Source organism: Atractosteus spatula, chromosome 11 (genome assembly GCF_055471065.1).
Source record: "Atractosteus spatula isolate fAtrSpa1 chromosome 11, fAtrSpa1.hap1, whole genome shotgun sequence".
In the NCBI taxonomy this organism is placed as follows: Eukaryota; Metazoa; Chordata; class Actinopteri; order Semionotiformes; family Lepisosteidae; genus Atractosteus; species Atractosteus spatula.
The window spans coordinates 44,591,918-44,602,626 of NC_142716.1; the positions used below are offsets into that span (position 1 = coordinate 44,591,918).

The 10,709-nt window shown below is 46.0% G+C and overlaps 1 protein-coding gene across 1 annotated transcript; it reads left to right on the forward strand.

Moving 5' to 3' along the window:
- The first annotated feature begins 5,500 nt into the window (after positions 1-5,500).
- LOC148824147 (actin, cytoplasmic 1) lies at positions 5,501-10,249 on the forward strand. The gene is made up of 6 exons (XM_088927097.1): positions 5,501-5,677; positions 7,103-7,229; positions 7,417-7,656; positions 8,313-8,751; positions 9,385-9,566; positions 9,740-10,249. Exons 2-6 carry the CDS (start codon positions 7,104-7,106, stop codon positions 9,881-9,883), a joined length of 1,131 nt encoding a protein of 376 aa, XP_088783223.1. The 5' UTR covers positions 5,501-5,677; position 7,103; the 3' UTR covers positions 9,884-10,249.
- The last annotated feature ends 460 nt before the right edge of the window (positions 10,250-10,709 follow it).

Sequence of the window (10,709 nt, forward strand, 5' to 3'; positions counted from 1 at the left end):
TTAAGAACGTGACATTCTTTTTGGCATTAGAATGGGTGACAAGAATAACAGAGGTGCTGTTTTGTGCAGTGTCTTATCAATATTGTAACAGATCCAAACCAGATTTGAATGACAATCTTTTTTCTGCCATTTTCAGTATGTTTCACTACAGTACGAGCTAGGTTTCTGTGGGTTGTATTAATAACGTTTGCGTCCCTCTACAGCTCAGAGGGTGTGAGCTCCTCCCTGTGTCTGTTCACAGTTGTACGTCCACGACAGACACTCCCCACACCATGACTCAGAATGGCCAAATAAGGGCATAAAAGGTGCTGTTAGATTGTTTTATAATTATTGTTTGTTTTTCTTCAGATGTCTTCAAGCCTGTGGGCACAAACAAGTCCTACCTCACCTCCTCATCGATTCTCACTCTCTCTGCCTCACCAGGACCAATGCAGACAAACCTGTTTTTTTGCTCTCTATCTCTGTGGCCCTATCTCATTCTTGCATATCTCTGGAGCCAGGTTCCTGGTCCCTCTGAATGGGTAACCAGAACTACGGATGTCTTGAAGAGGCTGCAGTCTGTAGGAAGAAGAACAGGCCTGGTGGCTGAGAAAACCACAATTTTGCCTAATATAATGCACCAGTTCCTGTAAAATCAGAAAAAGCCATTCATTCTTTACACCCACTACTCAAAAGTTTCAAATGTGGCATTTGTTCAATGCACAATTCACATTGGTCCTTTAATGTGTGTTTAGGTATAAAAACTGGAGTTAGAATTGAATGAGATGTACTGTATTTGTCCTCTTTAATAAATATATCTTATTTTAGGTGTTTGTTTGGTTTCTCCCTGACTTATCAGTGTAATAATTAATAACAGTTATTGATTAATAATAACAACTAATTATTATTTCTCTCGCCATTGATACATGAGGTCCTCTTATTTGTATTTTTGCATAGTACTGGTAATTCTTATAAGGCCTTTTTGAAAAATTCAAAATGTCTCACTTGTTTCTTCCTTATTTTTATCTTTGGCCAGCAACAGATTATTTCAGGATCAGGCATGGACCTAGGAACACAGAAGGAAAATTAACGGGAGGTGCACTTCGGACTTTTACACAAAGAGTGATGGGTGTCTGGAACATGGCACCCAGTCGTGCTGTTCAATCATTGCATCTTTCCAGACGCATCTGGGTGAGATTCATGGACCAATTAGGTATTAGCAGTACGTCCCTCTGTTTTCTAACCACTTTATCCAATACATGGATCGTGGAAGAGGTGAAATCTATCCTTGCAAGCAACCAGCACAAGGCGGGGTACACCCTGGATGGGACGCCAGTCTGTCACAGGGGAAACAGACCTAGCAAAACAGCACCCAGGAGAAACCCACGCGAATATGGAGAGAACATGCAAACTCCATGCAGAAAGCACATCAGGAATTGAATCTAGATCCAAGTGAATCCAGTGAATGGCATAAACCATATAACCTCCCCTAATTTGTAACCTGCATCATGTGACCAATGGGACAGACATATTTGTACAGTACCAGGCTTGCACCAAATTCGTTGTCCTTCCTGACAAGCTCACAAATTATTTTTTTTAATTGCTTTTGCCTCTTTTTTTTGCAGCATCCCTGACCATTCGCTAGTAAGAACACTCACTTGTAACACACAGTCCTTTCACGAGGAATGACAGCAGCCGAAAGCTTGGGAGAAATTAGAATCGTTTATTGTGATGTGGAGATTTGGCGTAACCCGCTTGGCTGAGGGCCAACCTCCCGGCCGTTGGACGGGGAGGATAGGACCCCCATGCGACCAACTGGGCAGCTGCAAAGGTGGAGAGGGGGTGGAGGAGGGATGCAGAAAACGAATGAGGAAGAGGAGAGGGTGACGTTTGATATTTATGGAGACCGGTTGCTTACGTCAGGATTAGTGAGAATTGCGGCAGCTGTGTCGAATGAGCTCGGCTGCCTTCATTCCTCCCGAACTTTCTTTTAAACATTTTGTCAGCCTCATCTGAGTATGCATGATCTGAGTATTCAAGGATCTGAAAAATCCAGGCAGATAATTTAGAGGCAAACCAAGAATGTGATCAAGCATTATGCATGACTACTGAGCTCCTACATGAAAGGCAGACTCTTCGCTTTGATAATGTGCTGAGATTGTAAAAGTGTGCACAATGTGCAGAAACCAATGAAAAAAGAGAAAGGCATGTCAGTGCTGAAATATTCTTTACATTAGGTTGCATGAGTGTGGATCAATGTATGTCTTTCACTTCCAGGGTTTTTTTTTTTTGTCACAGCAAAATAACGACGCACGTTCAAATCAGTTCATTTCAAATTATTTTTTATGTAGCGCCTTTCACAACAATGTTGCCCCAAGGTGCTTAACAATGTAGGTAACCATACATTTTGTCAATACAGAACAGAAAATACCAAAAGACAACGGAGGAGAGGAACCAAAAGATCCTTAGTAAGGAGAAAAGAAACCGCTAGGGGTCCAAGGTCAACTGGCTGCCCAACCCCTTTGGGCATGTTAACATTATATAATTAAAAAAAGGAAATAAATGAATGAAGGTATTACTCCATCCATCCATCATGTCTTCTGTATGTCAGTACTCTATGCAGATCTCTGTAGACCAGCAAAATCCTCCTAAACGATAGCTATATCCACGAAGTCCCCCTTGGATCCATGGCAGTGATGCAGCATCCAACTCAGATGGTGCCCAGTCCGGGCGCCATCCGGACATGTGGGGAGGAGAATAGGATAGTTTGGTCAGAACAGATGTCTCTACCTGGTGGGCCAACACAGAGACACACAATGGCATGTACAGCAGCACCTGCAGCCATGGTTACAGCAGGCTATACTGTAAGGTGTGAGTAGGCTTGGCTGACATAATACTGTAGGTCTTCAGTCTGGATTTGAATACTGAGATTGACTAAATCCACAATGCTCTCTGAAAAGCCATTGAATCACAGGAAATAAAGGAACATCATTTCTTTATCTGTGTCAGCAATCTTAAACTGAAGCTTGTGATAGCAAAATCTGGAGTTGATGATTGTTATTGTGCACATTTTACCCAAGATGTGCACAACATCATTGAAATACACGTAAACAAGTTGATATAATTATAAGTACAAATCAAATTCTAATACTAAAACGTGTATCGGAAAATATGACACATGATTCAGGATATCTTCTAGCTTTTAATATTTTCAAACAGGCAATATGTGCATTACTTTTAATGACTCATTGTCTTATTGCCCATGAGTCAGCGTTTTGGTTTATTTCTTCACTCTTGTATCTATAAAGCAGCCAGCCCTCCAGAGAGGTTTCAAAGACCTTGCCCAGAGTGAGACAACTGAGCTTTTTCCCCAACTGCAACGTCAAAGTCACCAGAGACTCCACTGCTGTCATTAGCAACCCAACCTTTGACCCTTAGCAACAGTTGTCTGACAGCACGCCAGAGCAACATGAGCCTGTGTACATTGATTGTGACCACGTGCTGGAGCAATACTAGTTCAAGGCTAACATTGCCCAACAGGTTGGATATCATTCAAAGGGATTCGAGGACAGAGATGGCAGTAGTGCTTTCAAGACGTTCCCAGCATTTCAATGTCCACCAGTTTCAGATCTGAGTTCTGGTTAAACATGTTTTCTCAAGTTGCTTCCCACTTATTGCCTATATGCGATGGAAAGAAACTGCAGCTAGCATGATATTCAGTCACAACCAGTGTCTGAAGTCTTTCTGAAACACCCCAGTACAGTTATCTGCCAACCTTCAGACTTCGGGAAGTACCGGGCTCTGCTGGTATCTTTGGGTTGTAGCCAAGAGTAAGGCAGGCACACACACACACAGCAGGGCCAGTTTTCCCAGAAGCCAGTTAACCTACCAGTATATCTTTGGGCTGTTATATCACTCATATTATCAAACATTTCATTATTATCACATATCACTCATTATTATCATGCATTTCTTAATAGTAAAATTGAAACTCAAGCACCATGCCTGTCTCTGTCTAGAGATGGAGTTGATTAAAGCTTCTTAAGTTCATGCTTCTTAAGGTAGCATCCTACCACTCCATTGCCTAAAAAAATGTTTTGCCCAATTTTTTACATTATAGCGTAGTACTGAGTAAATTAGAGACCTAAAATACAGAAACTGATCCACACTGAAGGAGTTGTTTCTCTTTGGGTGGGGTGATTTTAATTAAATCGGGCTTCAAAAGGCTACAATCCAACCCATGTGATTAATACCAAACTCCGGCTTGGACTGGTAAAACCTAAAAAGAACACTTTTCCATAACTGGGGCGAAAGAAGAGGCTTGTTAAGCAAAATATGAAACACGTGCTGTAACTGGTGAGTAATAGCTTGTGGAATATTATCAGTGTAATAAAAATGTGTATTTCAAAGGTCTGGCATTACATGTCTCTCAGAAAGGATGCATTTAAAATAATACATCTTCTATATGGTTATTTTAAATCTATAACCTCTTCAGTCAAACATATTTCCCTGTGGAGCTGTTGTGACTGAAAAACAGTACTAGAGAATTTGTAAGCCTTTGACACGATATTTTAAGAGTATCAAGCCCTCTTCTGAAAGAAAGTGTGAGGCCCCTGGCTGTTGGGTTGTGACTTATTGTACTAATAATTCCTATCTCAGTGATAAACCCAAGACACACAAGTTATCTTGTTCACAACCCTCATTGCCTTGTAAGGGAATTTCCATCGGTATTCTCTGGCAACTCTGAAAAAAATACCAAGGTTTCTTGTTAACGTTATTTTTTTTAAAAAAGTCAAGATACAAAACACCTGTTTTTTAAAGACAATTTCTTATAACACGCCCTGTTAAATGCCAGCCAACTGCAGGAGCTGACTTCATTATTAAAGAGCTGGAATAGAATGTCTCACGGTTATACTATCAGACGGGTCTACTACATCCCAATTGCTCCAGACTATCACTCAGAATTATTAGGTTACCAGTAATAAAGGTATCCCAGAGCAGGCCTTTCCTCCCAGCGAGCTAATTACTGTATATAAATCTGATGTTTATGTTCCTTTTCATTTACTTGATGTTATTGTAACTTCTTTGACAACAAAATAGGACCCCCCCACCGTGTAAAGTTAAGCATCCAAACCACACACTAAAAGTTTTACTTTACTGTGAATACTATGAATTACAAACGCGAATTCTGAAAAGAAAGGCTAGAAGCATCGGCTTTATTGACCGTCAATAAAACAAGCAACATTCATTTCCATAATAAGAGTTTGCCATTTTAGATAAAGACTGATCAACACGGGTAGTTTAACCGGACCCTGATTTTCATCATCAGTTTATTTTTATTTTCATTTCTCCCCGTTCGCCCATCAACCAGTTTTACACCGGTCATTACCAAACAGGTAACTCAGCGTTCCCAAGGTAGCTTCCGGCGGGGGGGGGGGGTTCAGGCCACGTTCAGCGTCCGGAAGTCACGTGAACAGGGACCTTGGCAGCCAATCCCGACGCTTTTTTGTGAAAGATGCCCATATTTGGCGAGGTTAGGTGCGCGCGGAGGGAGGGCCGGGCTCTTGTTGTGAGATTGAAAAGGGAGAAGGAGCCGGCCAGCTCGGTCACCCGCCGGCTGCGGACATCTCAGCGTGCTCGTACACATCCAAGAGCCTCCATCCACCCGCAAGCACTAGGACACCGCCTCTTGCTACAGGTAACTGGGGCTTCAACTTGGGCTTCGTTTAGCGTTTGGGTATGTTTGCGGGTGGTTTATGAAGACGCGTTTAATTGCTTATTTGCTTGTCTTCGGCTTGCCTTTTCTGGAGGCGAAAGGCTGTCTGCCTTAGCCGATAACCTGTGTAGAACAAAAACTTGTACTCAAGTCGTGCCGTTATTGGAATATGAATTCCGGAGTGCCTGTATAAGTGGCAGTAAGCTCCTCCACTAGAAGTACATGTTTACCGCTCTTAATTCACTTTAAAACTGAGTGCAGTCGTGTTGTACCGGCAAATTGATTTCCCCCCCCCAGCCCCAGTAAACTGTGAAGATGTTGCAAATCGTTCGATAACGAAACGAAGGGCTTGGTTTCACGGCTGTCCGACTTGTACACGGGGAAGCGACCCCCATGATCAAGCCTTGCGGTGCTGACACCAGATGCGCGCTGGCGGCTCTTTAAAGAGCTGTCTGGCTCTCGCATCCTCTCCGGCGCGCCGCGGCGAGGGGAGTGGCTGTCCGCTCCTCATTCATTCTCCTCCGTCCGCTCCGGGCTGGGTCCCGAGCTCGCACTTCGCTTTTAAAAGCGGGTAGATGTGGCGAAAACGAGCGTGCCTCCTTCAGTGAGGGTTGGAAAGCACTTTTTTTTTTTTGGCGCTGAGGGGGAAGTTGATAGTCTAAAAGGCAACAAAAAGCCAGTAACCGCAGCGGGTTGCAGATTCGGTGAGCTGAATTATTCATGTCCGACAGGCTGGCGGGCGACAGCTCGGCCGGCAGGGTGGGGTTATTCCTGCTTTGTGAAAGGGGGTAACCCGGCTTTGTAGTGCTGGCTGTTAAGTTAACGAGGCCATTGTTCCCAGAGATAAAGTAACCGCATATTTTATCCTTTCATTATTAATGCGTTTACGGCGTCCCGAGCAACTACCTCTTTTGTTGTACTTTTTTAAATTTTTCTACACGGTTCGGTCCACACGTGGCTTTTGTGGACTGCACTTCACAATATTAAACCAGACGTTGCTTTTTTTTGTGACTTCTCGTCGTGTCCAAAAAGGAACGCGACCCACACAGGTGCCGTGCACTTTTCAATTTTCTGTTCATTCAGTGTATGCTAGGTGTCGAGAACAAGACTTCAGAGCTTTAAAAGGACGGCTGCACGAGTGAGGGAGGATACTCGGGCATAGAGGGTAGTCTGAACTTTCAAAACGATCTCCCTTTTACTGGATCTATGTCTACCGCTGGACTGGAGAGACGCTTGCTCTTCTCTTGCCGGTGCCTTGTTTTAAATAAAACGTAGCTTTTCTGGCATTAGCCTGCTTCCAGAAAACGAGGTACAGCCGACCCCCGTTAGTCTGCATTTGTCCAGTGCTTGAGATGCTGCGGTCTGGGGGAAGTGTTTTGAAAGGATCCGTCTTGTTTTTCCCCACAGAATGGCTGACGACGATATTGCTGCTCTGGTCATCGACAATGGCTCCGGAATGTGCAAAGCTGGCTTTGCCGGGGATGATGCCCCCCGTGCGGTGTTCCCCTCCATCGTGGGACGTCCCAGACACCAGGTGAGCAGACTTGCTCCTGTAGCTTTTTAAGGTGGCGGTGGACGCCATTGATCTAAAGGCTTTAGGGGTCTTAGCGTGAGGTCCGGCTCATGAGCGGGTGTTGGCTGTTAAGATGGCGGAGTAGCCCGAGATGACGCAGCTGGAGTGAGCGGTGGCAGTCGGCTCACTTGCTGCTGAATTCCCGCAGGGCGTGATGGTGGGCATGGGCCAGAAGGACAGCTATGTCGGGGACGAGGCCCAGAGCAAGAGGGGTATCCTGACCCTGAAGTACCCCATCGAGCACGGCATTGTCACCAACTGGGATGACATGGAGAAGATCTGGCACCACACCTTCTACAACGAGCTGCGCGTGGCCCCCGAGGAGCACCCCGTCCTGCTCACCGAGGCCCCGCTGAACCCCAAGGCCAACAGGGAGAAGATGACGCAGGTAATCTTGCCCTCAGTGTGGTGGGTGTATGTGGGACCTACCTGAGTCCCTCTCACCCTGGGAGAAGAGGTGTGGCAGAACAATACCTGCTTCCTGTGTGGCCGGTGTATTTGTCCCAGACCAAAGTCCGACTTAAAGCTCCTATATTGAAGGAAGCTGTCCTTTCAGAGGGTCCAGAGTACTCCCATAAGGAGCAGTGAATGGATCTTATCTTGGGCAGGGGTTAATTTGTCATTCTGGAGATGGTTGGTCACCCCGTGTTTATCCAATCCCACATCCATTTTGTGTATTGGGTGAAATAAAATCCTTGCTGGATCTAAATGAATTTTCAATTTGGCAAACAATCCTGCATCTCCCTTTTGTGATGTTGGCTTTTATTTTGTGAGCTTAGGCTTTTAAACCCACCCTGGTTTATACTTTTCCATGCACTTGCTGTCCCCAACTGAAGTACAAAGCTTGAGTGCAAGAGAATCTTTTTTTTTTTTTATTCTGGGCAGTAACTTGCACCTGTGTGCACTGCTTACATGGGTGTGCTGTAACAATGCTTTTAGCAGGCCCTGAACACTGCCCATGTTATACATGCATGGTGTGAGGTGTTGGCCTTCAGTTGCTGTGATGCTCACCTGTGTAACTTGGTTCCCCCTCTCCACCCCCAGATCATGTTCGAGACCTTCAACACTCCAGCCATGTACGTAGCCATCCAGGCTGTGCTGTCCCTCTACGCCTCGGGGCGGACCACCGGTATCGTCATGGACTCGGGCGATGGCGTCAGCCACACCGTGCCCATCTACGAGGGTTATGCCCTGCCCCACGCCATCCTGCGTATGGACCTGGCTGGCCGCGACCTCACGGACTACCTCATGAAGATCCTGACCGAGCGCGGCTACAGCTTCACCACCACGGCCGAGCGCGAGATCGTGCGCGACATCAAGGAGAAGCTCTGCTACGTGGCTCTGGACTTTGAGCAGGAGATGCAGACGGCGGCCTCCTCCTCCTCGCTGGAGAAGAGCTACGAGCTGCCCGACGGGCAGGTCATCACCATCGGCAACGAGCGTTTCCGCTGTCCAGAGGCCCTCTTCCAGCCTTCCTTCTTGGGTAGGTGGCAGGTCTTCTGCAGGTGGTGGCACCCAGCAGTGTAGGCATGCAGGGCGGTCACGGTGCAGTCCAGTGAGGGTCTGGGGCTTGTTTAATTGTAACGAGGATGGCCGGAGAATTATGATGTGCACAAGGTGGATCTCCAGAGTGCCGCTAGTTGCAATGGTGTTGCAGATGGGTCTTCTATTCAGATTCGGCTATGTTCACACTATCGCAAATGGGGGTATAAGAGTGCTCATTCCTCTTATGGCCCAGTGGCTATTCCTGATGGTTATTCCTGAGGTGTCATGTACAATAGTGGGTGTCTTTAAAATTCCCTCAAGCCAGGTAAGGAGTAATGACCACAGACCCGAGTCCGATGTTGCGGGATCTGTGACTCCTGATATCTGTGGAAGCCCTGATACCTTCACAACCTGCTGACATTGCAGCGGCTTTTCAATGGATGCTAGTTATGGTTAAGATGTTTTAGGTCTATCCACTCCCCCTGCGATTGGGGGGGTGGGGAGTACAAGAGGAAAAACTTAAAATGCATAGTCTTTTTGGTATGATGAAGTTTCTTTGCAATAGAACAGACTGGGGAAATACTAACTGTACAGCTTTCTTTCCTAATCCTGACTGTCTTCCTCTGTGCAGGCATGGAATGCTGTGGTGTCCATGAGACCACTTTCAACTCCATCATGAAGTGTGACGTCGACATCCGTAAGGACCTGTATGCCAACACAGTGCTGTCTGGTGGTACCACCATGTACCCTGGCATTGCAGACAGAATGCAGAAGGAGATTGTTGCTCTGGCACCTGCAACAATGAAAATCAAGGTGTGTGTTTTTTACAGCTGTACTGCAAGTGCAAGATGATGTTCAGTGACCAATGCATGCTTTGACCTATTTGCCATGGTGCAGCACACTTTTCAGCAAGCTAGTGTCTCTATTCAATCTTCTTCCTCAGCTTACCAACAGTTGTCAAAACGGTTTCCTTCCCCCCCCCCCAGATCATTGCCCCCCCGGAGCGGAAGTACTCCGTCTGGATCGGCGGTTCCATCCTGGCCTCCCTCTCCACCTTCCAGCAGATGTGGATCAGCAAGCAGGAGTACGACGAGTCCGGTCCTTCCATCGTCCACCGCAAATGCTTCTAACTGACTGGACTGTGACTTTTTTGTTCCTGTTCATCATGGTGGCATAATGAGGAAACCTAGGATGGTGATGTAATGACTTTGAAAAGCCTGCGAACACTAGTTGGACTGTTGCGTCATGCTTCACTGCTGTTCAAAGCAGGTGCCCCATTGTGACATTGCACACCCAAGCATTCCCTTCCACCCCCCTCCTGTGACTTGGGCTGGAGTTTTGATTACCCAAGCGGCAAGTCCTGACATCTTGCCTGTACATTATATACATAGTTTTTTTTTGTATGTTGCCTTCCCAAATCCCCCCCCCCACAAAACCGGTGTACATTCCCTGATGTAAAATTCCACAGTTGCTCTTGGAATAAAAGATGAAAAATGACTTGCTCTTCCCTCTTTAACTCCATGCATGCTACAGCTCAATGATGTGCTATCTGTGGAGCACAGTTTCTTCAGATATGGACACGGTCTTGTTGAGGCTCATTTGAAAACTGAAGCTGTGCAGTAAATGGTCCAAATGTTTTTAAAAATGGTATGGTTTAGTACTTGTACATATAGGGGCAGGTACAGCAAAACAAATGTGCAACATTTCCACTTTTCTTTCCAGTTAAAGAAAATGATGCCTGGTGGGGTTTTTTTGTGCTGGGTTTGTCCTGTGCCTTGACAAGTTCTTGTTTCCATGCATGGTGTGCTAGTGTTGGCAGACTGCAGTGGTGGAGGTTGACTAGGGGGCAGTATTGTCCAGTTCTTCATCACTCCAGGGTGGTGAGCTAACCGAATCTGCTGTCAGCAGGGTTTAACACTGCTGGCCTGACTGGAGGAGAACTGCAGGGTCCTTCTG

Excerpts from the sequence above, each read along its gene's own strand:
- LOC148824147 (XM_088927097.1), top strand. The coding sequence starts at position 7,104 with ATGGCTGACGACGATATTGCTGCTCTGGTCATCGACAATGGCTCCGGA. Across the intron at positions 7,230-7,416 it reads TGGGACGTCCCAGACACCAG|GGCGTGATGGTGGGCATGGG; the intron begins GTGAGCAGACTT and ends GAATTCCCGCAG. Across the intron at positions 7,657-8,312 it reads ACAGGGAGAAGATGACGCAG|ATCATGTTCGAGACCTTCAA; the intron begins GTAATCTTGCCC and ends CTCCACCCCCAG.